The following is a 27,753-nucleotide window of genomic DNA, read 5'->3' as shown; positions in this document are numbered from 1 at the left end:
CTGTGTCCGCTGGCTGCGTCTTTGCTACTAGCTGGCTCGTCAGCCGTGCTGAGCAGCGATAATTGACTGCTGGGGAATTATCAGTCAATCAGTCCGTGCCACGTTGTGAAAAGCACATCCAGCGCGAGATTGCAGCCAGAGTCAATTACTGGCAGGTTGGGCGCATACGGGATTCAGAGACTTTTCTTGTCTCAGGAGGCGTTGATGTGGATTCATGATGAAAGTCTCAATAATAAACTTGGGACTTGGGTGGGTTCTAAAACTGGACTGCACAGTTCGTTATTGGAAATGTTGGAAATAATATGTAATAAGGAAATAAAAAATTTGATTCACCCACATGAAAACAACAACAAAAACAAACAAGATGCACATGCGGTAATTTCAAAAGTTGGATGTTTTTTTTTTTTTGCGTCATATTAGAGTTGAGGAAGTTTAATATTAAGAAATAGCATGATGTGTCGTGTGTCAATGCCATTCTTCTCCCTTCTACTGGACCTTTTCTGGTGTATTGGTAAAACGGTAGCAGAGACGTGTTTCAGCTTCTTCAGTTCACCAGGGACAGTTACCATGTCATTCAGCAGAATCGATTCTTGTCCTCCGTGATGACAAACCCGCTTTTGTAAAGTTCCATCTTGTTACACAAAGAATAAAAAATGTCACCGCACATTTAGACTTATAAACAGTTACAATCAAGACCAGTTTTATTAAAATGGGGGAGTGCCTTAATTAGAAACATTCCTCTGACCAAGAAGCCTTTACACGTTTCTAACTCTTTTTACCTCTTCTGCTCAGGCTAAAACCGTGTGTTCCGTGTCTTATGTGTTCCTCCTTGCGGCTGCCACAGACAGACGTGGGGGGAGAGAGAGAGAGAGAGAGAGCGGTGGAAAAGGACAAGAACAGCTGTGACAGGAATGAAGAATGCAGTGTACTTAAAGGATTAGCTTCCTCTCCAGCGGTCTGCTTTCACCCACTGATAAGGAAACACAAAAGTCAATGTGGCAGCAAATAAGCAAGTAGATGAATTTGTTTCAAGCGGCACGATTACTCGTGATTGGAAACATGCTGAGATCTCCGCTGCGCCAATTCCGTTCCACTGCAGACTTTCTGCAGGTTAACTGAATATTTATTATTCATGGGCGGTGTCTGTGTTTTAGAAGCTGAAAGAACATGATCTGTGCTGGACAGATAGAAAACAGAATCTTCTCCTGGGACTGATTAAAAGATGACAAATGCATGAGTCAAAACTGTTTTTTACTCACAGGTGAACTTTCACTCATCCATCTCCACTTACATTATTTATAAAATCTCCTACAGACGCCTTTCTTTTCCGGGCCGCCACTGTTGTGTTGCTTATAGCTCCTAGTGTGAACATTGTTACTGTGCCCAGACGGCTTGTGAGCTATTTGTGGCTATTATGAGTCTATAAAAGGGAATCAGCAGGGCGATACACTCACCATCAGTAACACTTTGAAGTTCGTGAGATGAGCTGAAAAGTGGGCAAACGGCTCCTCGGGTCTGCTTTCATCAACAGTTCGCAGACTTGAGAGAAGGTTCTCGGCGCTCGAACCAGAGCGACGCCTCTGGATGGAGACGCGTTTGGGCAGAAATGGACAGATTGAGGACAAGTCTGCGTGGGGTAAGAGCTTTTCTACGTGTGCATAAATGAATCAATTTAGCATGTCTTGTTGGAAAGACTGGAGCTGCATGACGTGCACCTTTTACTTCACTGACCTGCTTCAAACTCAGCAGGGAGGCAAAGATTCGAGCTTCCGGCCTTAATTCCGTCGGAAAGTGAAAGCATTAAAGAATTTTGGTTTTAACCCATCAGCGCTGCCCTCTGCTCCCCCCCGAGTGCCCTCTGCCACTTGCTGGCACCTTTCGGGATTACACACGTAAACACACCGAAACTCTACACGCTCCGACTCAGCTACTTCCTCTCACACTGCGACCGATAAAGCCTATGATGAATTTAAAGGCACGGGGGAAAAAAAATCAGTTGAATTTCTGTAAAATGTTTCTTCTTTGCATTAAGCATTACTGCAGCTTGGTTAAACTGAATGGGATAAAACAGTCAGATTAAATGCTGTTATGTAACTTCATAGAGGTTTATAATCATAGCCGACCGTGTCGTGTGTAAACTCTATTTGTTCCTAATGTCAAGCAATGAGCCCGTGTGCTCAGAGGCAGCTGGCAGTGGGCTATATTTGCATCCCCTCTAGTCTGCTGGGAGGGGCTGTGTATTTATTTGTAATTAAACTCTTTACTCAGCAACACGCCCAGCTGTTTACGCTTCATGCTAATCTACTCACATACAGTTATACGTTGTAACATCTGGCGAAGAGTTATTGATGACTGAATAATTTGGCCTTAAAGGGTCCCCGGTGTTTGTGAGCGTCCCCGTGGAGGGTGGTCTGCTCCGGGGGGTGATTTAGTGCTGCTTGTGTTGGTTCTTTGGGGCGGGGGCGTGCAAAGGGAAGTAAGTGAGCCGGGGCCTGCACGCGGTGACGCGACGCGTAACACGGGGACCCTGCGGCGGCTGGAAATGTGATCTATGAGGACGGCATGACCCCGTAGGAAGCGCTGGCTTAAATCTCTCTGCTATGACTACGGGAGACATGCAAACAGCGGAGGTTACGTTAGAGCACGAACACATAAGCGGGTTTATAAGGTGGCACATGAGCGTTTCAGCCAGAGCATGTGTTGTCTTTCTGTATTTAGAGCTGATTATGGATGCTCTGGTATGTTAACGGTGATTAGCCTGGCTCTCAAAGTGCAGATTACACTGCTCCCGCCTTGGGAACTAGGTGTCATGTCCTAAGGAGCCTGAGTCAAAGTGAGGAAAAAAAAACATAGACTAAAGACTTGAAGTAAAATTAGCATCCTGCATTAAAGCGTAATGTAAAACGATTTAAGTGTCTGCAATAAATCCAGCTGCTGTGTGAATATTCTGATTATCTGTCGCTTCTGGCTGCAGTGTCTGTGTGGGAGATGCACTGAAGAAATGCTCATTGGTTCTGGTTTCGGGTTCTGGTTCATTATTACTTTAATGTCTGCACTTTCACATCTAAGACGTGTGTGACAAAACAGACCCATAACATCCGTCCAATATTGTGAGTTTATTAAGAGGTAACTAGTGGTGGCGTTGTGTATGTACCTGTTCATGCACCAGTCCTTGGACTCTGAGATGCCTTTACTGTCTACTTTCACTAGAATTCCCTTTGTTAGTAATTTAAAGCACCTCTGCTACACACAGCTGTGCTCTGTGTGCGTCTGATTATTTATTATTATAATTATTATTATTTTTTTAGCAGAAACCTTGAACTATAAAGTTCAACACAAAACACATTCATCAGATGTTCTGCTTCCTTTAGGTTCGACGTTTATTTTTTAACGTTTTCTATCAGACAGCCACTACCTCCAGTCCTCAGAAAGGAGCCATAATAATATGCAGTAGTGCCTGTGAGCAAAAGAAGATTCAAAATGTCCATTTGATCGACGTGGATGAATGTGTGGTTTCACTGCTGCAGTGTGAAAACACTAGACAATAGTCTCACACATGTAGAGTATTACAGTGTAACTACCATGGGAACCGAGTCACCGCCATAGCAACAGCATCCAGAGTGGCGTCCTGTGGCATGCAATCATTTCAAAGTCCTCTTGAATGTGATTACTGCAGATGCGTATTGACAGACATGTTCAACATGTACAGTAGGACAACGGGCATCAGTCGCGTTTGGCCGTGAGAGCAACTGGGACGGAAACACAAACATTACACATTAACACACAGGTCTCCTCCTCAAGTGTCTCCCACTACGAGCGTCTGCTCTATATGATGACTTTATTTAACTCATTACTCCTCATTGAGTCGGAATGTGTCAAGGCTTTGAGCCGCCTGCTCCTGAATTCACTAATCCGTGTGATGATGGATCATTAGCGTCTGAAAATAGTAACAGTGCCCTTTGGAGCGGAGAGAAATCAAATATTCTTCAGCTAAAACTCAGCTACGGAAATAAGAAATGCTAGCGATTCCTTGGCGGCGACGAGAGCCTGATCTCATCGCTGCAGTTTACGATGTGATATAAGCCCCTAAACACACATGCTTCAACCAGCGCTTCTGCATATTATAGAGCATGTACAGTATGAGCAGGTGATGTGTTCGTCTTTCTGTCCTACAGATCCCAACAGAAAAGCCTCCTAGACCGACTGCTTTCACATTCATACCAGTGCTGCAGGATTTACCCATTAAAGGTGTAATTACTCCGAAGGAGAGACCTGGAGGAGGAAACTCTCCCGAGGTACGTCCACCGCACACAGGTCATGTTGTTACAATGAGTTTTAATCAACTCTAACAAAATTACTGCTGTAAGACTTTCATCAATATTATCCAGTACGTGTTGCTAATTCACAGTGTTGACCTTTAGCCTCTGTGGTCTCATAGTATTGCTTTACATCACTCACCGGCACGTCTCAGCCTCCTCAACTGTCGTAGCTAACGTGAACCCTGCATCATTTGATGAATCTGTTCGTATAATTGGTTTCTGTTTACTGACGGTCTGTGTCGCTTTCTGTCCTCTTGTCTTGCAATATCTCAGTTTTTATATTAAACTGTGTATTTTTTTTTTATTGGACACAAATTTAGTTGACATAAATTGTTTAGCTGACAAACTCACAATGTGATGATGGATTTCATCTGTCACCTGCTTGGAAGTCTTATTATGTTATTAAATATTTATTTATACACAGCTTGTAACATTGTGATAGAATTAATTTTCTCTGACTGATCATTTCATCATTTGACACCATCACTCGTAACGTTCAACTCCGACAGCAAGTGTTTCAAAAGGATTTATTTATCAGTATAACACAACACAACAGTAAACAACATCAGAGGTCGACTCAGCTGTTCATCAGCTGCCACTTATTCAGATGAAGTGATCAGACTGTGGCGTCGGTCTGACTTCTCAACTCGTAGCATTCACTAAGGATTTAGTTTCTCTGCGTGAGCGCACCTCTGTTTTGGGGCTAAAGTTCACAAACTACAAAGGGCCCGTCCAATTTGTTGGTGCTGGTTTGGACTTCCAGTGGCGTCGGGGGCTCCAAAGGTTAACGTGCTACAGTACTGAACGTTCAGTCCAGCGTCAACATCACAGCTCTTGAGTTGCCACAGCTGACTTCAAAGGTCTTCCCACCGGCTCGGTCACACATCACCTCCTCAGCGCCCCCCGCTGCTATTACCTAGAGGAGACCTTCTTATTATTAACTGCCTGTGTGTGTGTGTGTGTGTGTGTGTTTGTTTGTATAACTTGAACGCTTTGAACCCGCCGCTCCACCACAGGAGAGCTATCTCTTAATAAACACATGATATTGGACTGATGTCATGGGTTTTTCTGTCTTCTTATGAAAAATACAGCTTACGTACATATAAGGATAATGTCTACATACAGTATAACTATAGACTGACTCCTTCAGGGGTCCTTCTGTCAGTTCGACATTAGTTCGATCACTACTTATTTCCTTGGGCAGAAAACAATGTCATAACCGACTTGATGAAAGGCTGTGATTATAAGACTGTGTATTTTTAGGGTCCTAATTATCATATGTGGGCGTTCATGTCAGTAATCCCTTCCTGGAACATTGCTTACATCTAATTCATGCATAAACTGTGTCACTAATACGGTGACAGTGACTTTAAAGCAAATCTGATCAAAACAGGCGGTAAAAACTGATGACATGGCAGATCTTTAGCATGACACGGACACTAACATGGACCTAAATTTCCCAGCAAACACATTAAACTAAACATAGACGGACGATTTGCTTAATTTAGCTTCAGGACTTGCTGATATAAATAACAAAGGTAATGTCTTCGAGGCGCCTGACTCCCAGGCTGGACCGGACCGGGCTTGGTTACGGTCGGGTTCTGCTCGGGAGGACGGGATGTGCACGTGTGAATCATGTGTGACTGGCATGTGGTGCAGTTAAACCGAGCGCTGCCCTCGGCGCAGACAGACCCGCCGGAGTTCACCTCCGATTGCTCAGGTTTCACTTACATGTCCCCAAACATTTGCTCCCTGCTCTCATAACAGGAGCCCACGTCGGACGGGCAGCGTCTCAGAGCACGGATAGTTTTCATCTCAGGAGCAGGAGACGCAATTCAGCGGCGCGGCGAAGCTGAGGTAGGTCCAGTCTGAACCATCTGAATGAGTAGGAACCATGACAGGAAGCTCTGGAGGAGTGCATTAAAGTATGGTTGTATAAAGCTAAAATATTGAAATTATACATTTTTTATTAAACTTTAATATGTTTTAAATATAAGACGTTTGTTGTATTTCTGTTTTTGTGGAGTCTTCATAAATGGCCAAATATTTAATTAGCTCGTTCCAATTTGTGGCTCCTCTGATTTACAGTTTATTTTCACTAATCTTTGCTTTTCTGTCTTTCCTCCAGGGGAAGCGTTCCCTAGTGAGCCCGTCTCAAACCGACGCCTCTCCCACCGTCGGCCCACGGTCTGAAAATACCCCCGCTTCCGCCGCCGCCGCCCTGACGGGCTCCATGGAGACAGCTGTTAAACACGCGTGCAGCTCCCAGCAGCGCGGCCCCGGCGCCTTCGCCAGCGCCGCGGACCTGTTCCCCACCCCGTCCTCGTCCAGAGAGTCCGTCCTCTCCGACGCCCGCCTCCCCTCTCTCGCCTCCCCCGTCTCCCCCGTCTCCCTCAGCCGCGCCGTCTCCCCCTGCTCCTCCGCCTGCTCCGGCCTCTTCTCCCCCGCTCTCGTCCAGGTCAAGAAGCACTTTCTGGCTCCCGGCTCCAGCCTGGTCCACATTCCTCAGACCTGTTTCTCATCCTGCGACAGCCTCTCCTCCCCCGCGTCTCCCCCTCCCGCCCCCCGACACCGGCCTCCTGTCACCCGCCTCTCCCTGCTCACCGCCATCCTGAGAAAGGGCCGCCTCCCCGTCCTGTCGCCCGCGCCGCAGAGGCCTTACACCCCCTGCTGGCCTGTTAACCCCGTGACGCTGTCCTTCTGCAGCGCCTGCTCCGCGGCCTCCAGCGTTGCCTCCATTCCCCTGGAGTTTTCCTCTCGATCCTCCTCGTCGGCGTCTCCAAACGTTCCGGGGGACCCCGGCAGAAGCGTGACGGCTCCTCCGCCTGCTCCTGTCGCATCTGAGTGTGTAAGAGGCGTCCGCTCCAGCGCCGTGCCGAGACGGGAGCGGGTTATTTCACCCGCGCCAGCAAAGAACACCCCCCTCAGATCTGACCCTGCACCTAAACCTGAAGAAAGAACAGACTGTGACTACAGATCACCGCAGCCCAGCCAGACTCACACCAACCTCAAGGGCCATGATCACAATAACTTCAAAACTCGCTTCATCCCATCCGCCAGAGCTGCTAACGAGCCTCAGAACCTGAGTCGCCCCCTGAATTCATCCCTGTCAAAGCTTCGCTTGCTTTCCCAGCGACTGAGGTCTCCGCCCGTCTGCCCTCCCCAGCTGCGGCCTCCGCGCACGGACGCGCCGCCATGCTCGCCTGCTTTTCCCGGCGCCACAGGGAGGTGCGGCTCGCACGGGGGCGGCCCCGCTCCTCAAAGTGTCGCCCCGTCGCCCGGGTTCGGCGCCGTTCACTGTCTGTCCCCGTCCCGCTTCGCGCCCATGGCTTTTCCTGGATGGCCGTCTCCCGCCAGCTCGCCCACGCCCACGCCGTCGCCGGCTCCTCCAATCAGAGTCCTCACCCCGTCCCCGTCTCCATCCCTGTGCACGACGCCCTCCCCAAGGCCGGGGAGTGGAATATCAGACTGCAGCGACAGGGAGGGTAAAAAAAGAAAGGTAGCCCCCCTGCCATCTGCATGACTGCTTTGACGTGAGAATATTATTTAATATGTTCTCTGTCCCCCAGTGGTTTACAGTTATAAACACATTCGACTTGATAGACGCATACGAAGAGTGCGCAGCTCTTTTCATGTTTGATGGATTTAAAGTTAGTCTTGGTTTTATAGATCGCGACATGACAAGTCTGACATTGGACCCGTTGCATGGAAGTGTTGTTACTCATCTACGCTCATCGTCTGCTGTTCTCTCTCTCCTCGCGCTCCAGACACACAAGATCAAGTCAAGCTACAAGTCGTTCGCTGCGATTCCCACAAACACCCTCCTGTTGGATCAGCAGGTGAGTCCATCCATTGGATTTTAACCCCACTAATCATCTGGTGCTCCTGCTTAATATCTGCCCACGTGCAGCCCTAATGGGAGCCCGGTGCCGGTGCCCTGGCGCTAATAACAAAACCTTTAGTTGATGCAAATGCTAATTTCAAAATCTTGTCATAACAAAGGCCTTAAGGACTCGGTTAATGCCGAAACCGAAACCGAGAGAGTGTCAATTTAAACCCCCCCCATTGAAAGTCAAATCAGGTTCAAGGAGACACGAAAACACAGCACTTTGCCGTGACATTAGTGCAGCAGCGCGATCCGCAGCGGCCGCTGCTGAATACAAAGTGGATGGGGATGAAACGCTTAAGGCGGGTGCGCGATCGCCCCGATAAAGCCGAGGCCCTGGCAGCTCACTCCGCTCTCCTCCACAGGCCATAGACGAGCAGGTGGAGCGGGCAGGGAGCCCGGGCGAAGCGCTGCAGCGAGGCGCCACGCCCGACCCCCACGCCGAGGTACCGACGACCACGTCACCGCCGCTTTGCACGTGCACACAACGCGACTCACACTCAGCACCCGCCATTTTAAATGCCTTCAACAGATGCGCTCGCCCGCCCAGCTCCGGCAGGAGTCGGAGGAACTCTACGCGGTCATTGACGAGGTGTTGGCAAATTCAGCTCCTCCAGTGAGTTCAGCGAGTCCGACTCTAGACATGCACATATTGCTGTGAGAATTGAAGTGATGTGTGTTTTTTTCTTTTTTTCCAGCCAAAGCAGGCATTCAGGTCCTCCACTGCCGTTGGACCGCAGGTAAAGTGGGTTCCTTTAACAGTATGTGACACATTTAAAGAGGTACTCAAAGTGTTAGAAAGAATATTTAGATTAAAGCTACAAAAAATAATGAACCGATGAGGTGAAACTAAAGAAACAGTTTTGAATGTGTAAACTAGAAGATAAAAGTGAATTCCTGGCTGTTTAATTATCACTATTAGAAATGAGACATGTTCATTATTCATCAAAGAAAATCCAGTGGCTGCTGGACTGAACTGAAGTGTGGGCCTCGTTCACACTGTGGCTCATGAGACGTCTGTGGTGTGAATTTAAACGCTTGACCACGATCAAAGGTTAAGAAGGATGAAAACGAGAAATTCCACTTAAAAGACGAGGAAGTGGAAGAAGATAGAAGATAAAAAAAAACACAACACAAACATGGGAACACAAATCATTTAGGTTTTTGCTTCAGTTGGTTGAGGAAATGTGTTGAGTTGAGTGTTGCTGTGTGTAACTGCTGTTTCTTGCTAACTTTCAGCGGAACACCTTGACCCTTCCGAAATCCTTGGGCCGTGAAACCAAATATGTGAGTAAGAGTTCGTTAAATATTGTAACGGAAATATATTTTTCACCACAGATTGCAATTAAATCAAATTATGAAGCTCATCTAATTCATCATTTAACTCCAAAAACAAACGCCGCTACATTAGTAAACAGAACAGCGCCGTGCTGCAGTCAGGTCACCTCACCTCCGGCAGCAAAGGAGAAAGTTTGCTGACACAGTTATAAAAAATGGAGGCGGGTGTATGTAGGAGGCTGATGATGTGTCAGAAAACACCTCTCCACAGGAGATGGATGTTTCAAATCCAGTGGGAAACACTGTGTTTGCTGTTGCAATACGCTGAGGGGCCACCGAGACAAATTGGCCGCGAGGCTGAGTGTCCGTCTGGCGTTCAGCCATTTCGTGAGGAATAACAGTGCTTCCGTCCACCCAGCTCCTCCGCGCGGGGCTTGTGACAGCCGCTATATAGACAGTGATTGCAGACACAATTGCACCAAACAAGCGTGCGAGCCGAGGCATCGCTTCATGTGTTTTGTTTGATTCTCCTAAAGCGCCATCTTCCCCTGATGTTCGTCACACAACCACAATCAGGAGCCCAAAAAACAGTTGACAATAAACAAGAACCATCATAAAAGTGCAACAATGAGCTTCCTTTTCGTTGTTTGTCCAGGCATCGATATGCAGCTTGCATCCGTCTGCTCACGTGGAAAAGAAAAAAGAGCCTAAAATGGTAAATATTCATTGATATTTGATTGTTATGTGCTGTGTAACGTGATGGAAAGTCACTAACGAGCATTAATTCCTCGTGTCCAGACCAGGCCTGGGATCATTCGTCCAATGACGGCCGTTCCGAAGCTGATGGTGGACGCAGGATTTCATCCAAAGCCCCTCAGGCCCTTTGTTATCAAGACCCTGACAGGCGACAGAAAGGTAGGAAAAGGCAGCGCTGAACAGAACGAGTTATTCTGACGGAATGAACAAGATGCCAAAATGAAACCCATCAATTTCTTAACGCACGCAACGAATGCCAAACGTCTTCACGGCAGAAAAAAAGTTGAAGAGCGTGTAAAAAAAAAAAAAAATCCAAAATTCCAGCAGCGAATAAAACTTTCATTATGGTGGAATAAAAACAGCAGCTGGTGTGGTGAATCAATAACAAACAGCCATTAGCATGCAAATGCACGTACAGGCGCAAGGATGAAGCGTTAAAACGCATCTGAGGACCGCGCGCTCCGCTTCGGACCCGGACCGGACCTGCTCATCCAGTATTCATGGGTCTGGATGAGCCAATGAACTCTGGGCCACCTGTCACGAACAGAGCCGACGCGCAGCTCAACAAATGCATTAAATGTGCTGCAAAATGCTGGCAGACGTACAGAAAGAGGACGTTGGATTCATTCCTCACCTTTGAATTCCACATCAAATGAACTGCACTCTTCTTCTTTTGGCGGAAGCGTGTCCTACAGTAGTTTCATTTATTGAAAAAGCCTGAGGACGAGACCAGGAGAGTCTCGTGAGTCTCGGGTTCATAATGTTTTCTCTGCCTTTAGTTGAGTAGAACCTCTTTACGTCTGTTACTACATCTTCCCCTAACAGCTGCTATTGAACATTAGATTACGGACCACAAAGAATATAATTATTCCACCCATCGCCTCTTTTTGTGTAAACTCTCTGTGAAACAAGGTGCAGTTTTCCCGTGAAGCCAAACGCACCAGTGGCTAAAACCCAGGCTTGTGTGTGTGTGTGTGTGGGGGGGGGGTTTCTCCGCATGAGATGTGAGCGCCTGTGGCCTGTTGTAGTGAGACGCCCCAAATGGATGTTCAAAATAGAGCCTCAAAGAAACCACTTCACACCGTCTGAACAATCGAGGCGCCCGCGTCGCCCTGATTCAGCCGCTGGAGGAGAGTTCGCACCTCAGTCCGTGGGATTACAGCTAAGACCTGGGATAACGGCGTAGGCCATTAGCTAAGCTAAGTGTATTTCTTTACACATGTCTTATCTCTGCGCCAGCTTTAAAGGCCGTCCCCACTTTCAAAGCTTTTATGCGGCATCAAAATATGACGCTAGATAATATCAATTCACTGGTCGAATAATAATCATAGTGAGATCATGCTACTGAGCCCATGTGTGACCACCATGCTGAGAGTGTAAAACCTTTCACTAAGTTCGTTCCCATAATAGACTCTTGGTACGTCAATACACTTTAGTATCATATATGTAATAAAGTGCTACAGTATAACCTAATTATGAAGCCGAAGCCTCTAGGAGAAAATCAATAACCTCCTTATTTCTATATTCTGTGACTACGTCTTGCGTGAGGTCCGATGTGGTCAAACTCAAAGCTACTTCCACCACCTGCCTCATCGCAGACCCACATGGAATCCTCTAAGAGGACGACTGTTTCCTCGCGAGCCGGGCGCCTCTTCGTGTGTCCAAGCCTCTTTACATCAAACGGCCCCAGCGGGCGAGAGAGGGAGAGAGAGAGAGAGAGAGAGGAAGTCGTCTTTGTTCTGCGCCGTTTGCTGAAAGCCCTGAAAACTGCGTGTTTAGCAGAGTGCAGGGGATGCTTCACTTTTTCTAAACGAGCTCATTCAACTGCTGCAAAAGCTTTAAACTTTTAGTCAGCATTACAGTAAATACGCACACCACATACAGTACAGAAATACACTCCAACACCAACTTTACAGAGTAAAAGGTAAATCGAAGTCTTTGTTTATCGGGCAGATTTGTCAAACGCAGAGCAGATTCCACACGTTTAAATTCATTGAGCTCATCTTATCTTATTGCACCATGACACAGTGCATATTCCTGACTGGGGCCGAGGATGAGGAGGAAACGATGAGCGTTGTCTCTATGGTCTCCGCACGTCTGACACGACGCTGCTTTGGACATTCGTCTCCAAAACACAAACCCATCATTCCATCATTTCCATGTCCCGCGCCGCCTTGGAGGAGTTTTTGCTCCTCCTGATAGATGTGTTCCACAATATGCGGAAGGTGTGAAGCCACGTCCTCCGAGTGATTGCTGGAGTGTGCGGAAAACGGTGCAGGAGAGGGTTCAGGGCGCGTCGGTCCCGGGTTTTTAACTGTCAGCTGAGGTTTTCAATCACAGCGTCGTCTCATCTCTGCTGAGACTGTTCTGACGCCCCTTTCTTCCACTCCTTACTTTTGTGTCATTTGTCAGTCAGTTGTTTGTCTGCTTGCTTTAATCAGGGGTCTCCTGTTGTTAATCATTCAGCTAAATTGTCAGACTCAATAGTTGCTTTGTAAAATCCCTGTGACACTGGTGTGTTGTGCACATCTGCCGGTTATCGAGGAGCATTAGGGAACAGATCATCCTGAGTGTTTTCTGACAATGGGTCTGTTGAAGCAGGAAGTGAAAGAAGATGTGATTATGTCAAAGTCGTTTCATGTGAGAGACAGGAAAAACCAAAGCTCCTGTCAGCCTTGTCTTCCAGAGGCAATCTAACACAATTTCCCTGTCGATTTAATTTTCACATTGTACACATGAAAGGGTTTCTAGCAAGGAAAACATAAAAGTTCAGATTTTTTTGCAAAGTTTTTGCACAAATGATGATCTTATGCAGATGAAATGTGAGCCCTTGAAAACAGAAGCACTCTGTTTGTTTAAGGTCATTATAATTACTATAACACTGTGTTTGGAGTTGCTTTTGAGGTCTTGGTTATGTTTGCATGAATCACCTCTGCAGGGAGACGTCCTGCACCAAACGCTCCACCGCTCACACAAGCTTTTGTGTCTTTTATGGAGCCGTGTGACAAAGGCTGCGATGTTTGTCCGAGGGCTGAGATGACAGTGTCATTAGTAAAACATCGAGTGGCTGTCGTGGAGGCGAATAATGGAACCCACGTCTAACGTGGACGACTCTTTTATCACTGACAGTGGAGACAACGCTGGAGATCTGCTGCAGTCTGTGCTTCATTCATGCACACTGTTACTTTACATCAGTGGTTTTCATGCTAGAAATGTTTAAGATTTTTTTAGCTATTAGCAAAGTTAAAAAAAAACAGCAAAGCTTCTTAAACTGTTTAAATGTTTGAGATTTTTTTGAATGCTTTGAGAGAAACATGTACAATGGATTGCAAATGTGTTCAGGCGTGACTTAGTCTTTTTGGGTGTGAGCAGCTCCGCATAGAAAACACTGTTCAATCGATAAACTGAAATGCCAGTTTGAGAACAGAATCTGTTTTTGTCCCATGCAGTAAAACCCAAAGCAGGCTCCAACGTCCACCTTGAACATCCCAATTAACCGCGGTCTCCATCTTCTTATAAAAACCAATAACTTGAAAAGAATTTTGTGTCTTTCAGGTGCACAATGTGGGATCTGAAGAGGCAGAGAAAGATTTTTTCGTGCGCTCGACCGGCCAAACGCTGAGCGAGGAGCGGAGGTCTGACCGAAAGGCTCCGTTCTCGTCATGTGACCTGTACATTACAGAGCCTGAAGACCAGCGCGGACACCTCGCGAAAGACGCGTCAACATCCTTCAGCCCCAAAGAATGGCAGATGGAGGCTTTTGAGGCTCACATTTAAGCCATTAAATGTCGGGCTTGTGAATCATATTCATGTTCCCATACTGTATGTACGTGGTAAAAGGTCTTAGTCTGTGCGGCTATATTTACTTGTAGCAGCCCTAAAGCTTTTAACCAGAAATGTCACCACACTGTAAGAAATTGTGGGAAGTGGTTAAAAGCTCGTACAAAACCAATGTCTTTCAAATATCCCATGAAAGAAAGCCGATCTGCCCATGAATGATACATCTACAAATGAATAATTAGACCTCATATGACACACACATCCAGTGTTTCAAGAGGCCTGACAGGTTCCTGACACCTCCATGTGACAACGCGCGGCTCATCGCTCATTAACTTCCTACTGACTTCTACTTCTAGACCGCACGTCTGTAGCCTGCGACCAAAGATATTACTGCTTAGTCGTTCTAGTTACTCAGTCTGTGTTTGAATTGATCTTTGTTCCTCCAGCTGGTTGTAAACATGGTATCCGTTTGAGTTTTTAATGCTTTCCGATTTTTTTAGGAATGACGACCCAGCAAAAACATGCATTGGATTACATCATCATGAAGACACACGTAGGCTGCGGCTGATTGTGAATCGTGGCACGGAGTACGCGTGTGAATGTCAGATTGCTGGTTTCAGTTACAGAAATGATATGTCTTGGAGGTTATTTGACTGGGGGACATGTTATTAAAGGCTCGGCATTGTTATTTTGCTCCAGCGTGGAGCTGGTATCGAGATGAGATGTGCGTACAGTGGAGGATCGCGTTTTAAAATGTAGATCACATGCAGTCGACGGACAGGTGAACCTGAGACGACATGCAGGTGTGTTCATGTTTCTAATCCCTATGTTGACATGAATGTACTGGAACAGTGACTCTGGGTTAATGAAACGTAAACACAAAACCTAATAGAGCTGACCGTGCTGCTGAGGCCATAATAAACTCCAGCTACAGCCTCATACTGTAAGGAATGGCCTGCTTGTCACCTAAATGTGCAGAAAACTGAAAAAAAAACACAATTTCACCCGAAACAAATGATTTGAGATAAAACTGTATCATGTAATAAATGCTTTTTTTCTAGCTTCACCTCGTGTTTTGCCTATTAAATGCTAACATGAATAAGTTTATTCAGGCTTTTTAGGGCATGTCTGATTCATATTAAAAATAAAATATTCATTATTCTTGGGTAAACAGCAGCATTCCTGCACGCGTTAAATAGAGCATGGCTTGAGCCCCTCTTAGCTCAGTTTGATATAAAGAACCGAACCGTCCAACGTGAGGCGTGAGCTCCTTTAATGACTTCCCCACTGACTGCAGCAGCGGCAGCCTGGCGTGGACGCAGACGCCGACTGTGTGTGACTGCAATTGTAATGCGGTGTAAATACTGTACAGGTTCACCCGAGCTCCAGTCCTCTCGCGGCAGAGGCTCCGTTACTCGCTAACTTTAAGGCTCGCGGAGGGCAAACTCGGGATGTTGCATATCCATGGCAACGAGCTGGGGGTCGGTCACGTTTCACTCCGATTCTCCTCCCCCCGTGTCCTTGGGTGCGCAAAATCTGAGCGTCGAGCGACATAAAACCTCCGCATCCATTCATTATGAAACTCTATAACTGTGTTTTGTTTTTTTTTTTCCAAGAAATTTTAATTATCCCTGAAATGATTCTGATGCTGATACTTTTAAAACCTTTTTGTTTCAGGTTCCCTGACGCACACCTCTCATCTCTCAGTTTAACCACTTCTACTTTTTATTCTAACCACCAGCTGCAACACACACTCACAGGTGCCTGTGAGGACTGGCTCACGGCGTGTTCACTTAAAACCACAACGTGCTCATTTGTGTCTGTTGTCAGTCTGCAAGGACATGCATGTGATTAAAGAGCAGGCGTTTCACTCTGGATTCAAGTGCGGTCACTTAAACAGGTAGAAACACTTTAAATGCGGAAAGCATCCTGTTTCTGGGATACGACGCTCTTAGGATCAGAGGGTGTGAACAGAGCTTCTGATAATGTTCCGCGCTCCAAAAAGGTTCCCCAGCTGGTGAACAGGCTGTGGTCCGTCAGCAGGAGGTGGTTACTGACAATGAAGGTGTCATTGTGACAACCCAACCTGTCTTCCTCGTCCCCGCTGCTGGTGGAGCTTGTCTGATACGGTGTCAGAAAACCACACGATCAGATGTTGCACTGAGAAAAATATGGGCCGCACTTTTATTAATTCCCAGAATGCACTTAGTGAAAATTGCCCTGCAGGAAACAGCTTCCTGTTTATCAGAACTGCCCTGTGGCGCTCGGTACTGTAGCCTCATATCCGTGGTGGACGTCCGCTCCTGTGCTAATAACCATTCAGGTTATGTTCTTTGGCAAAGTCTCTCCCTGCGGTTTTGTGGGCACGCGTTGTGTTCTCGCGTTGTGAATCGTGCGTGCTGTCAAGGTTTTTGAAGGTGCTCGCTGTTCTCTTGCTACTCTTCCCAATGGTTATGAAGTCAAGGCTGCTGTAGGGCTTTGACTGGTAAATGTGCTGTGTTTCCTAACCTTGTGTGTTGCAGCTGGTGTAAGTGGTCTCCTGTTGGACACCAGTTACACAGCTCATACCTCATTCATACCTTATAATATGATAATAATTATAGTTTCATGTACCACATTGTACAGAACCCATGTTCTGTACAATGTGTATCTCTGGCAACAGGCAGCATGAAGCCAAACAAACATAGACAGCAACAAATTAGCTATGAGAAACTTTATTTATGATGAAGAACATTATGATTCATGTCATTAATCATATGATAAATCACTCCACCTAACAGAACAGGTAAACACCTGAACAAAGGGCGACTTCAGACAGGAGCGGAAACAAATGGTTCACCACATGTCACCCACAAAGTATTTGTGCAATCTGTGCAGACATGCCCCAGACAGCAGTCAACTGTTCAGCGGAGCTACGTAAGCGTGAACCGGTTCACAAGCTCAGGCCTCAGACTAAACCCCCGGCTCAGCAGAAACCTATATATGCTGTTATTCCCCTCTGATTCACCCTTCTCCACTTATCTTTGTTGATTCACACTGTAAATGTACTTTAGCCTCAGAGACTCAGACGGCGAATAGAAAAAAAAGATTAAAAAAAAGCCAGGAAACAGAATGTAACAAGCGAAATGGTTCAATTGCCGGTAACATTGTTCATTATGTAGCATGTTTTGCAATTGACCTTTCTATAAAAATGCATTATATTCACGAAGCCGCTGCAAACAGCAAGAGGAAGCCACCGAGTTCTGGCTCAAAGGAGCCTTTATTACACAGGTGAACTGGCAAAGCTGCTCACACTTCACTTCCTGGCCTCCTCCTGCAAACACACACTGGACACATCTACTGTATGTATAATTTACATAGCAGCAATATGTCATTGCTGTGTGTGCTGCTTATAAAGACACACAAACCACCAGGCAAGATATCGTCAACTATCTGCACTAGGCTGATTAAGCAGCTCCACTTCCTGTGTTTACGCAGGCCTCAGGAAAGCGTCCCGGTCCATTTACAGCCCTGCTCACATTTAAATAGACATCCTCATCCAGCACGCAGCACTTTTCTACTTGCAGCTGCACCAAAGTTTTCAAGATGAAGGGTAACACTTCGTATTCAACTCTCCGCAGTTGTTTATTCTCTTTATGGATTTTCAACAATTCTAAATAACTAATCTGAAAGATTATATAAATGCCCCCCGTGTGTTTTACATTTACTTTTCCTGACGCAGCCGCCTGCCCGGACTCGCCAGCCAGAGACGAGAAGAGCCTGAAGGACGAACCGTGACAGGAGAGACAGGGTGTCACAACAGGTGACTCAAAGGGAGGCTGCTGCGGGAGGAGAAACTCCCTGTAACTCAGTATGTGAAGCGTTACCTAATCTAATCTGGCGCTTCTCATTTGAGGAACTGAGACGGCGCTGTGTTTTCGACACATTACAGATGTTCATGGATCACAGAGAATATCGTACTACACAGTGCTGGCATTTAGTCAGTCATGCTGACTTGTTATAGTCTAAATTATTGGGAGAAAACATTTTTCTCAACTTTATGTTAGTACCAGAATATAAAGACAACATCCTGACACGTGAATCATTCTTAATTGGCCTAATTTTACAGTCATTGAAGCTTAAAGTAACAGTTAGACATTTTACTTGGTAATGTTAGTTCTGTTAACATGTCTGCATGGATTAGGCTGTTGCATTATTTTAAGTCATTTCACTTGTTGCTTGTGGATTCACTTGCAATGCATAGTGTTTAATTAATTTCCCAAAGGTTGAACTATTCCCCTGAGTATTTCCCAGCGATTGAACACTGCAGCCCGTTCTCCACCTGGAGGCGCGCATCGCCGTGGCGTCTGGCTAATTATAAGCCCGTGAGTGAGAGTCTCCTTGCATGTGCAGACGTTCAGTGCTGAGGCTAACAGTGCGCTAGCCTGCAGCGTCTGGAGGCCCGGTGTAATTTAGCCTGATGTTATTTCAAGCCCGTGGACAGTCATCAGTCCTGGACTGACCTGTGACATGCTCTGGGGCTGATTTTGGAGATTCACGGACATCCAAACTTTATCTTTCTGAGAAAAGTAAGACCTCTTCCTCCCCCGCTGCAGCATTTGCCGTGGGTTATTGATTGATCCACCTGGAATGGATGGACTAATAGCGAAGTCACAGTACACAGTCAGATTTTCCTGTGAAGAAATAGATTTCCAAGTAGAATTCAGGCAGTGTTATGCTGAGCAAGGCCAAAGAGAACAAAATCGACATACTGTATGTTCATGCATGTTCACACCATTAGAATGGTTCAGTAATATGCGTATACGTATGTGTCCATGCATCTCTGCAAAGGTCATGCTTTCAGCGTTCCCCTTAAGAATGTTACATAATGAGTCAGTTCCTCAAGAAGCTTAGTAGGAGCAGACCAGTCAGGGTGAAAAATTTAAGCAACAGTTCGTATAATACAGAAGCTAAAGCAATGGATGAATCATTATTTTTTACTGGATCTTTGCTGTCTGGACACACAGAACTCAACACTGGAGCCCCACCCTGATATTTCAGCCACAATTTAAGACTGATGTGAATTAAAATCCCTGGTTTGTTTGCCGGTATCCTCTGTTTGAAAAAGTCCCGCTTGCAACATGCATGTTTGTCTGGAAATGGTCCTGAAAGCCTGCTTTGCAAATTCAGCGGCTCAATTGTCGTCGACGTTTTTCGCCTGCTGAACGTTTTACAGCAGGAAGACGTCCACCGCCCCTAATCCTGCAGCATTCACCAGAGCCTCTTTGTGTCATTATCTCGACGCTCGTCACTGTGAACCTTGTCCACGAAGAAAGGAGGGGAGTGGCTAAATACCTCAAACAGGTTTATGACGGCCTGTGAACAAGTTTCAGGCCAGAGAATTTGCATGTCTAAACTAGAATCCACTCCCATCTGCAGGCGTCTTATCATGTTCAAACACCTCCTAGTCTCTGAGTCTTCTGGCTGACACACAGTAGATTCCCTAAATGCAGAGAATCAGCTGGACATAAATCGAGGAGGGATATTCAGGGAGCAGTCAAGAGGATTTTCACAATCCTGATGTAAGTTACTGCTGCTCAACATGCTGTAAGATTCTGGTTCTGGTTCTGGGACTGTCGGACCGTGTTTGGTTTTGAAGCTGTGGATTATCAAACGCAAACGATGATGAAACAAAGGGTATCTTCAAACCGAGGGGAAGGGGAGGAAGTTCTCATTCACATCAGTGAAAGTTTCATTGTTTGCATGAGTAACAACAATTGAAAGTAAAACTCGAGACTCACGCTTCGCATTTCAGACAGTGGAATCAATGAGACTGGCTGTTGTCACGCAGGGTGTTACAGCATTCACTAAACAGACCTTGATCCTAGGACTAAAAATAATGAAAATACTTTTTTCCATTACAATAAACCAGAACATATTTTAGTCTTAGTCTAGTTTCAGTTTGGACACGTTTCCCATGACAGCTGTCATGAATATAAGACAATAAGGCATTTCTACACTTACAGGATATGTTTGAATGGTTAACTCTCCATTTACTCTACAGTCATTTAATAATGAAGCAGGATCAATCTTTGTGTTCCACTCTCCCAACCGGTTAAGGTTGTTTGTTACATAAGTTGCAGCTCAGTCCCAATGCAGTCGTGTAACTTTTTTCACTCTGTCTATCACCAGTCTTCCTTTATGCAGGACTCCTCCAAAGACCTGCATCTAATCTCAGTCAGAGTGGGTTTTAAATGCTGGACTAATAGCTTCATATTTGTCTGATTGTGTGCTGCTTTCTGAATCAGCTGCGTCTTTGAGTCTTACACTGCTTTGCATCTTTCGTGAGATATAACTTTGGAGATATTCTAAGTTGTCGAAAGATGCCCTTGTTATGGCTCTGAAAGGTTTTTCAAAGTTAGGATTGCTGCGGAGGATGACTCAGAGTTTCTTGACCCGCTCGCTGTACTTGTCTGAATACATATCATATCTTTCTCTGCTCATCAGGACCCACAAACTCTGGTTCTGCACTCTGATTGAAAAACCTTTAAACCTGGTTTGGCCCATTAGTTTCAATGCGCCTCACACACCTGTACACTGCAGTTTGCTTCGCATCATTCAAGCCACATCTGTGTTTAGATGTTTGTTCTCTGGTTCCCTTTCATCATGTCTGTTGTTATCTATGACAGGACCCCTGGAAAAGCCCGGAGCCATGGATTCTCCAGAGTTTTCCATGCTGTCGTCCTTGAGGGGAGACTTTGGATCAGAGGACTTCATCCAACCCCACTACAAGGAGGCCTATCGTCTGGCCATTGATCAGCTGGTGAAGGGCGGCAGAGACAGTTACCAGGAGTTCCTTAAGGGAGAACGACTCGGGAGCTTCCTCTCAGAGGAGGAACTTCTCTTCATCACTACAAACACTAAGAAGCTCCCACCTCAAAACCACACGGACGATGTCAGCGGTTCGCCTGACACCCAGTCGTCCTCGGGGACGTACTGGCCCGTTCACTCGGATGTGCTAGCGCCAGACTTAGACCTGGGGTGGCCGGAGGTCATGCACGAAAAACTACAGACTAACATAGATCTGCTCTTTCATCCTCCAAGACTCAACAGCCCCACTATTAAGGAAGTGATCCGTAAGCACATACAAGATGCACGACAGGTAATCTTGCATGTGATGCATGTGATGCATGTGATGCATGTGCAACAAAGCTCCGTGTGAGACATGTGGAGCGTTGTCTTACTGCAGCAACCGCCTCAAACCTTGTTTGTGCTGGGAATCATTTGAGACCAGCGCTCTGCCAAAACTTTATTTTGCACCTCAAGGCAGTTCCAAGGACCTTTAGTCCTCTCAATTTCCACGGGAGTGTCTCCTACACGGGGGTTGATGAGGTCAAAATCTGGTTTTGCAACTTTGCCATGGGAGGGATAAGTAGGAACCGCTTACTGTTACAGAGTTATAGCCTACAACGCTAACGCCTGCGTTTCTTCTCCACTTGTGTCACAGTGAATCACAAACCAGTTTTGTAGCTCAAAATCTGATCATGGGGAAAATTTATATTGCCCCGCAGTGATCCAGTCTCGTTAGAGCTTCGCTGGCTTTTAATTAAACCAAATGACACAGCAAAAGATGGAAAATAAATAAGACAGTGTCTCAGTCTAACAAAGAGCTAAAGAAATTCTCCTTAGACATCCTCATAATTACACTCAGCGTTGTGAAAAGCCATCTTAGTCTGATGCAAACTTAAAGTCATAATAATAGTATAACTACTATAATAATATAATGCTTTTCAATACTACAGGTTTAGAGGCTTAAACCTTTTGCTTTGCATGAAGAATTGTGCTATAATTGGCCTTGAGTTTATTAAAGATCTACTGAACCACAGCGTGACCCCAAACCATTTACTATTTAGAAATTAAATAGCACATTGTCACACACAGCCTATTGAATAGTGAGAAGCGTTGCTGACGTGCCAGAAGTGAATGTAAGATCAATATTTAGAGAAACAAACATGCTTATGACTCTGCATCACTTTTCTGTGCCGCTCTCAGGATTTTGATATCCTCTACTTTTTGTTTATACCCTCATTTAAATTGTTTTTTGCTTATTTCTGTGTATCACTCGCTAAATCATTTCCCCAAAGACAGATTTCACATGACTATAGTGGTTGAATGCTCAAAACCGACTCCCAATCCCCTAATGGTGTCTTTTCTTCTGTGTTCTCTTCATCAGGTCGTCGGCATTGTGATGGACGTGTTCACCGACGTGGACATTTTCAGGGAAATCGTGGACGCGTCGATACGAGGAGTCCCTGTATACGTGCTCCTGGATGATTTTCATTTGAAAAGCTTCGTCACAATGGCTGAAAATCAAGATGTCAAAATCCAGCAGCTCAGGGTGAGTGAGGCCTGTGAAGCACCCCGCTGATGATCTGTTCCCGCCTGCTGGGCCTTCGGTGCTGCTCGCCTGTCTGCATCTGAATGGAGCCGAACCTCTTGCTAATGCCCTGTCTGCGTCACCTGCCACTGGGCTCATGCTCTCGAGGAGCTCTGCTTTCATCAGTCAAGAGGCCCAAATTGCTCCCCTGAACTCCTCTTGTGCCCTGAAGTCGGCGTTAAGAGAGTCTCCTCCTCCTCTGCTCTGTCTCTCTCGACCTTTTCCCCTTAGTCCAGTGTTTTCATTCCGTCACGTTTTTGTCGGTGGATTCGTTTTGTCCGCTTGCTTTGCTCTTCCTGCCAGTTTGCTTATTATTAACACCTGTGTTCCAGTCTTTGCAGTAGAAAAAGGAGGAAGGAGCTACAGTAGTTTCTGTCCACAGCTAAAAAATGCTTTGTTCAGCCACAACTTGCGCAACTGAGGAGTTTTACACAATTGTATCTTTACTATTATTATAAGTTTGGTTTCACTGTTGAGAAACAGTCTTTATATTAAACCTTTCCCTGGTATTTTTGGGTGGAGTCTAATTGTTACATTACCTGAATTGGAGATATTCCATGTACACACCCTTTAAAACAAAATTAAATTAATTAATGTATTTTTAAAAATATAAATAATATTAGTACAAAGGAACATTTGCTTTCATGTGTTTATTCCTTCTGTAGCTCTGATCAACCCTTTCTAACGTTTCCTGTCACTTCCTTTGCCACAGAACTTGAGAGTGCGGACTGTGAAAGGTCAGGATTACCTCTGTCGATCAGGAGCTACATTTCACGGGGCAATGAAGCAGAAGTTTCTATTAGTCGACTGCCACACAGCAATTTATGGCTCATACAGGTAAATAGGACCGAGAAGCAGCGGTTGTCGTCGCCTAAGTGTCACCACATGCCTTCAAGGAGCTAAAACACTAAACTGCTCTGCTGCCAGTTTTGAGAAAATTGCTGTCATCACTGGTATTGAAGCTGTATATAAAACCTCATGTTGTTTATAACTGTGAGAATAGAAGTTGCTAAAAAAATCTACAGAATGGGCTAAAAACATTTCTAAATTATATAATGATTTTGTTTTGTGTGGCAAAGAACTGTATATAAGATATAAGAACTTATATTCTTGTTCTTTGTTTCCAGCTTCGCTTGGTCATTTGAGAAGATAAATCTGAGCATGGTGCAGGTCATCAAGGGTCATCTGGTGAAATCCTACGACGAGGAGTTTCGCACACTCTACGCTCGGTCGACTGTGCCGCCTCAACTAAGCCCCCCGGAGGGATTGTTCCAACGCAACGGACCGCTTGGACAGCAGAATCTGCTAATATCTCATTCTGGGCAAAAGCTGGAGCGGAGGAACCAGTTGAGGCACTCACTGGACGCCGTCTATCGGAAGACCTGCGAGAGGAAATTTGCCACTAGGGATCTGGAAGAGACGCTGTTCGAAGACGAAGCTATAAAGCTTCCGCCATTACTTGACAATGGCTTTGTTGTCCAGGACCAGGTGTCGCGTCTTCAATCATCAGAGGCAATTAACTTCCTAAAAAGGCACAGCTACGCAGGGGAAGGACAGGATGGACATGCACCACAGAACATGAGGCCCAGGGCGAGCAACTGGAACATCAGGGAGACAGAAAATGGGCCCAGTCACTACCCAGTGGATAATTACCTACAGCCGCACATGTACAGAGGCCAAAACATGCGCCAGTCTTACAATGGCATCGACAAACAGGTTCTGTCCGTGCAGCAGAACATGCCGACGCTGGAGAACACGTCCAAGTCCTTCATGCGCACGTGGAGGATTGAGTCATACCTCAAAAACGACGACATGCCGTTTGGAGACTCTTGTGACTATTTGGACCAGTTTGAACCAATGGACAAGAATGGCTCCTTCATGCAGGGAAGAATGAGGTCTTCCCTGGTTATGAGGTCCACCATCCCAGAACAAATGGAGCCTTACAGATACATGAACCACCACTCAACAGGCGTCGGCTCCTCGGCGGCCCCTTTGCACTACTCTTCAATGCAGTGGAATCCACCGGCATCCGCTGAAAACAGAATCAATAACGCCGACTTCATGCTAACGAGGCCGGGTTTGGAAAACAGTCGCAATAACACGAGCTTCGGTCCCGGGAGGAACTCTTACCAGGCAGCGTATGCCAGCCTAGGCAGAGCGAAAGGTGGACAGATTATCACAAACCCTGAAATCCTGGGCGACGGCTGGCATAAAAGGCACAGCGTGGCAGATCCGAGATCAAACACCGACTACGTGCACGAGTCCTCGGGCCCCGTGTACGGAGGTTTGGGGAGGATAAATAGAAGCACAGCGGGGATGAGCGCACAGAATGGCGAATATGGGCCAAATTTGAATGGAGACCAGAGGTCCCTCTCCCATTACGACGTCAAGAGCATAACGAGCGCAAACAGCCCGAATGCCCACAAATGGGCGGAGCCGCCGTCCAGAGCGGTGTCTGCGGCGGCGCTGGACCTGAAAGCCAACGGCACGAGCCCCCAGCACTGCAGCAGGAACAGCAGCAGTAAGATGAAGTCCCTCCTGAACATACCAGAGAGGAAGGAAGATCCGGCTGCCAACGTGGACACGGCGAGTCTCACCTCAGGAGGCAGCACAGACACCTTAACAGCCGGCGACGAGGAGAGAACACCGGATGGCGGCGGCGGCAAGCAGCCCCAAAGCAAAAGCAGCTCAGAGGAACAAGGGAACCCGGTGCAGGTCCATGTAAAACCATCAAAACCTCGACTGAGGACTGAGGAGCCCAAGGCGGCCCCACAGAAGAAACCCAGTATTTTTGACAGAAGCGCCAGGACCAGCCTTGACCGAGAAAGCTGGAGGAAGGAGCGCGGCGCCGACGGTCGCCTGTACAGCAGGTTCGAGCCTTTCTGCTCCTTCGAAAAGAAGCCGTCGGCCCGCCCGGCCCAGGGCTCGGGCAGCGAGAAGAGCAAGAGCCTCCCCAAAGCGGACTCGGCTGCTGAGAGCAGCCTCGGCCGACCCGCGCGAGGCCACCACGAAAATAAGCTGGAGAGATTCTTCCACAGGATGGGAAATCTGATTCACAAGAACAAGTAGTGAAGGCAGTGTCGGCGTAACCTTGGGTCATTTAATACTGATGCACACGAGACTCATGATGTGTCCATTTATAGGTCCTGGTCTTTACTTTAGAACGTCTTTTTGTTTACATTTAGACCTCTGCTTCCTGTATTGTGATATGCACTGAACGGGGACTATTACTGTGCAACATGCCCAGCGCCGGGCGCCACCATCGCTCTCGGGTTGCGTCACCACTCCAAGTGCGCCTGCAGAGTGCCTTTAAGTGCAGCCCAGAGCGCATACAGCAGGACTCTCATTAGCCTTTAGGGAAACGACCCTCCAGCACACCGAGGCGACGGCGTTGCGAAAGCCATCAGTATGTAAGCAAGCCGGCCACCACTTAGCGTGACGAAAGACGGGCCATTATGGCCCCGCATTCCTGACCTTCCATGCAAATAACACAGGCTTTAGGAACCACAGGGGTTGTGTGTGAGACGTGCTTCTGTCGCGCATTTGCTTTTAAGGGAAACGTTTCATTAATACAGCCTTCGTCGTCCAGTTCCAGCGCTTCGTTGGGTTCTATAATAAGCCAGCTTTAGAAACGTACAGTACAAGAAAGGTCCTCAGCTTCCAGTCAGGGACGAGTCAAGCGCTTTATAATAATGGGGACTTAATTCTGTCCTCAAGGCGACAGGCTTGTGGGTAAAACAAAAGACCACGTGCCGCCTAAGTATTTAAATTGCTGTGTTCATCCCAGAGGCCCCTTTGTTTTGATCTGCAAGTGGGAATGTACACAACCATGTAAAAGGTCACAGAACGGAGACTGAAGCTCAGCTCAACAACAACAACAACAACAACAACAACAAGCAGTGACGATAAGTGGACCGCGGTGAAGGGACTGTTTGAGACGTAGAACTTCTGAAAAACACGTGCAATCTATGAACTACTTCTAAAAACTTTGAAGTTTTCTTTTAAAAAGTTACGTGTTACATGTTGAACTCTTTAAAGCTGTGGTGTGCAGGTGCTGTGTTTAAATGGCTGTGGAAGTTACAGATATGAACGTTTATTTATGATTTATGATCTTTACCTTATGTACTGTAATCAGTGTGAGTTCTAAGTGTGGTTAAAGTCGCCCAGCATCCGTCAAACCAACAAGACATAATAAATGTCAGGCCTGTGTTTTCAGGCGACAGAGCAGACGTGTCAGTGTCCACCCACTACTTTTTTAGAGATTTGCTGCTTGTTAAGTTCGGATTTTACATAAAAATGCAAATGTTTCTGGATCTTGCCTTTGTCTTTGGTTCACCTCTGTCCGCAGCTGCAGAGTTCACGCAGCCCATCACATCCTAATTGTCAGAGCGATGACTAATGTTCTCCAGGGGAACCCCGGGAAAGCGGTGAGGTAACGATGGCTTCTCACTCAACAGGTTCTTGGTTACAGTAAGCAGCGATTGTTGTCCTTTTGTTTACGTTTTTACAGAGCACAACCTGTTTACTGTAGCTTTATACGCACTAAATATCACCTTGTGGCGTCACATCATTTCAACCCATCATCTCTTTTTCCATGTGTCCCATCATATTTTGCTACAGTAAATGATAAAAATGACTTTAGAAGTACAGTAACATTCATTTAAGCGTTGCTAACTTACGTAACACGCTGTTAGAGCTCAAGCCTCTTCTGGCTGCCATCGTTGAGCTATGATATTACGTGAAGCAGCGCAGCCTCCGGCCTCGTCGTCCTCTCTGTCTCCCGGCGCTCACACTTTGACGGCAGCCTGAAAAATGTGACAGCGAACTTCGTGAATAGACCCGGAGCACATTCCTCCCCCTGATACCGAGCTGGCATGATAGTGAGCCGTACTGACGTGCATATTATTTCCAGCAATTGAACTCACCACCAAAGTGAGAAACGTGACCCGATTGCAGAGCGAAGGAAGCAACCGGCCTTTTAGCAGGGTTTCTGTCTCCTGAGCAGCTTTTCTGTGGACCCAGACAATAAAACGCAGGATCTCTGTCTTTACGTCAGTCAAAAAGAAGGTTAAATCCATCGCGCCCACTGCACATTAACAGCACTTATACTTTCTATGTTTCTGCTTAGTTGCTTTCGTCTTTGTCGTCTCCTTCTTCTTCTTCTACACTTCTTTTGCTCATTTGCTTTGTATAACCCATATAAATACACCTACTGTAACTGAATCCATTGAATGAATCCCTCTAGAAGCATTTGAACATTTGAATGTATCCAAAAATATCTCAAATCAGCTCATTCTTCCTATAACGCTACTTTGTGC

General features: G+C 46.3%; 2 protein-coding genes and 1 long non-coding RNA gene across 4 annotated transcripts; 2 read left to right on the top strand and 1 right to left on the bottom strand.

Moving 5' to 3' along the window:
* Positions 1-496: 496 nt before the first annotated feature.
* Positions 497-2,394, bottom strand: LOC129603018 (uncharacterized). Its single transcript, XR_008692562.1, has 4 exons — positions 1,732-2,394; positions 1,455-1,580; positions 780-835; positions 497-631 (listed from the first exon to the last, which is right to left on the bottom strand). It is a non-coding gene; the product is annotated as an uncharacterized LOC129603018 (long non-coding RNA).
* mlip (muscular LMNA-interacting protein) lies at positions 1,453-15,085 on the top strand. The gene is made up of 12 exons (XM_029175994.3): positions 1,453-1,636; positions 4,176-4,295; positions 6,087-6,176; positions 6,448-7,818; positions 8,087-8,158; positions 8,571-8,651; positions 8,738-8,821; positions 8,904-8,945; positions 9,445-9,492; positions 10,139-10,198; positions 10,282-10,398; positions 13,795-15,085. Exons 1-12 carry the CDS (start codon positions 1,607-1,609, stop codon positions 14,014-14,016), a joined length of 2,337 nt encoding a protein of 778 aa, XP_029031827.1. The 5' UTR covers positions 1,453-1,606; the 3' UTR covers positions 14,017-15,085.
* A 2,718-nt stretch (positions 15,086-17,803) lies between these two features.
* Positions 17,804-26,748, top strand: fam83b (family with sequence similarity 83 member B). Of its 2 annotated transcripts, none has more exons than XM_055502441.1 (5): positions 17,804-17,821; positions 20,688-21,160; positions 22,232-22,396; positions 23,148-23,272; positions 23,563-26,748. In XM_055502441.1, the coding sequence occupies exons 2-5, from the start codon at positions 20,711-20,713 to the stop codon at positions 25,502-25,504; spliced, it is 2,682 nt and encodes an 893-aa protein (XP_055358416.1). In that variant the 5' UTR covers positions 17,804-17,821; positions 20,688-20,710; the 3' UTR covers positions 25,505-26,748. The 2 variants fall into 2 exon arrangements, with proteins under 2 accessions (XP_055358416.1, XP_029031819.1); XM_029175986.3 differs by lacking the exon at positions 17,804-17,821 and adding an exon at positions 19,426-19,580.
* The last annotated feature ends 1,005 nt before the right edge of the window (positions 26,749-27,753 follow it).

The sequence above is a fragment of the Betta splendens genome, chromosome 15 (genome assembly GCF_900634795.4).
Source record: "Betta splendens chromosome 15, fBetSpl5.4, whole genome shotgun sequence".
NCBI classification, from domain to species: domain Eukaryota; kingdom Metazoa; phylum Chordata; class Actinopteri; order Anabantiformes; family Osphronemidae; genus Betta; species Betta splendens.
The sequence above is the reverse complement of the archived record's forward strand: the minus strand, read 5'-3'. Positions and strand labels throughout refer to the sequence as shown.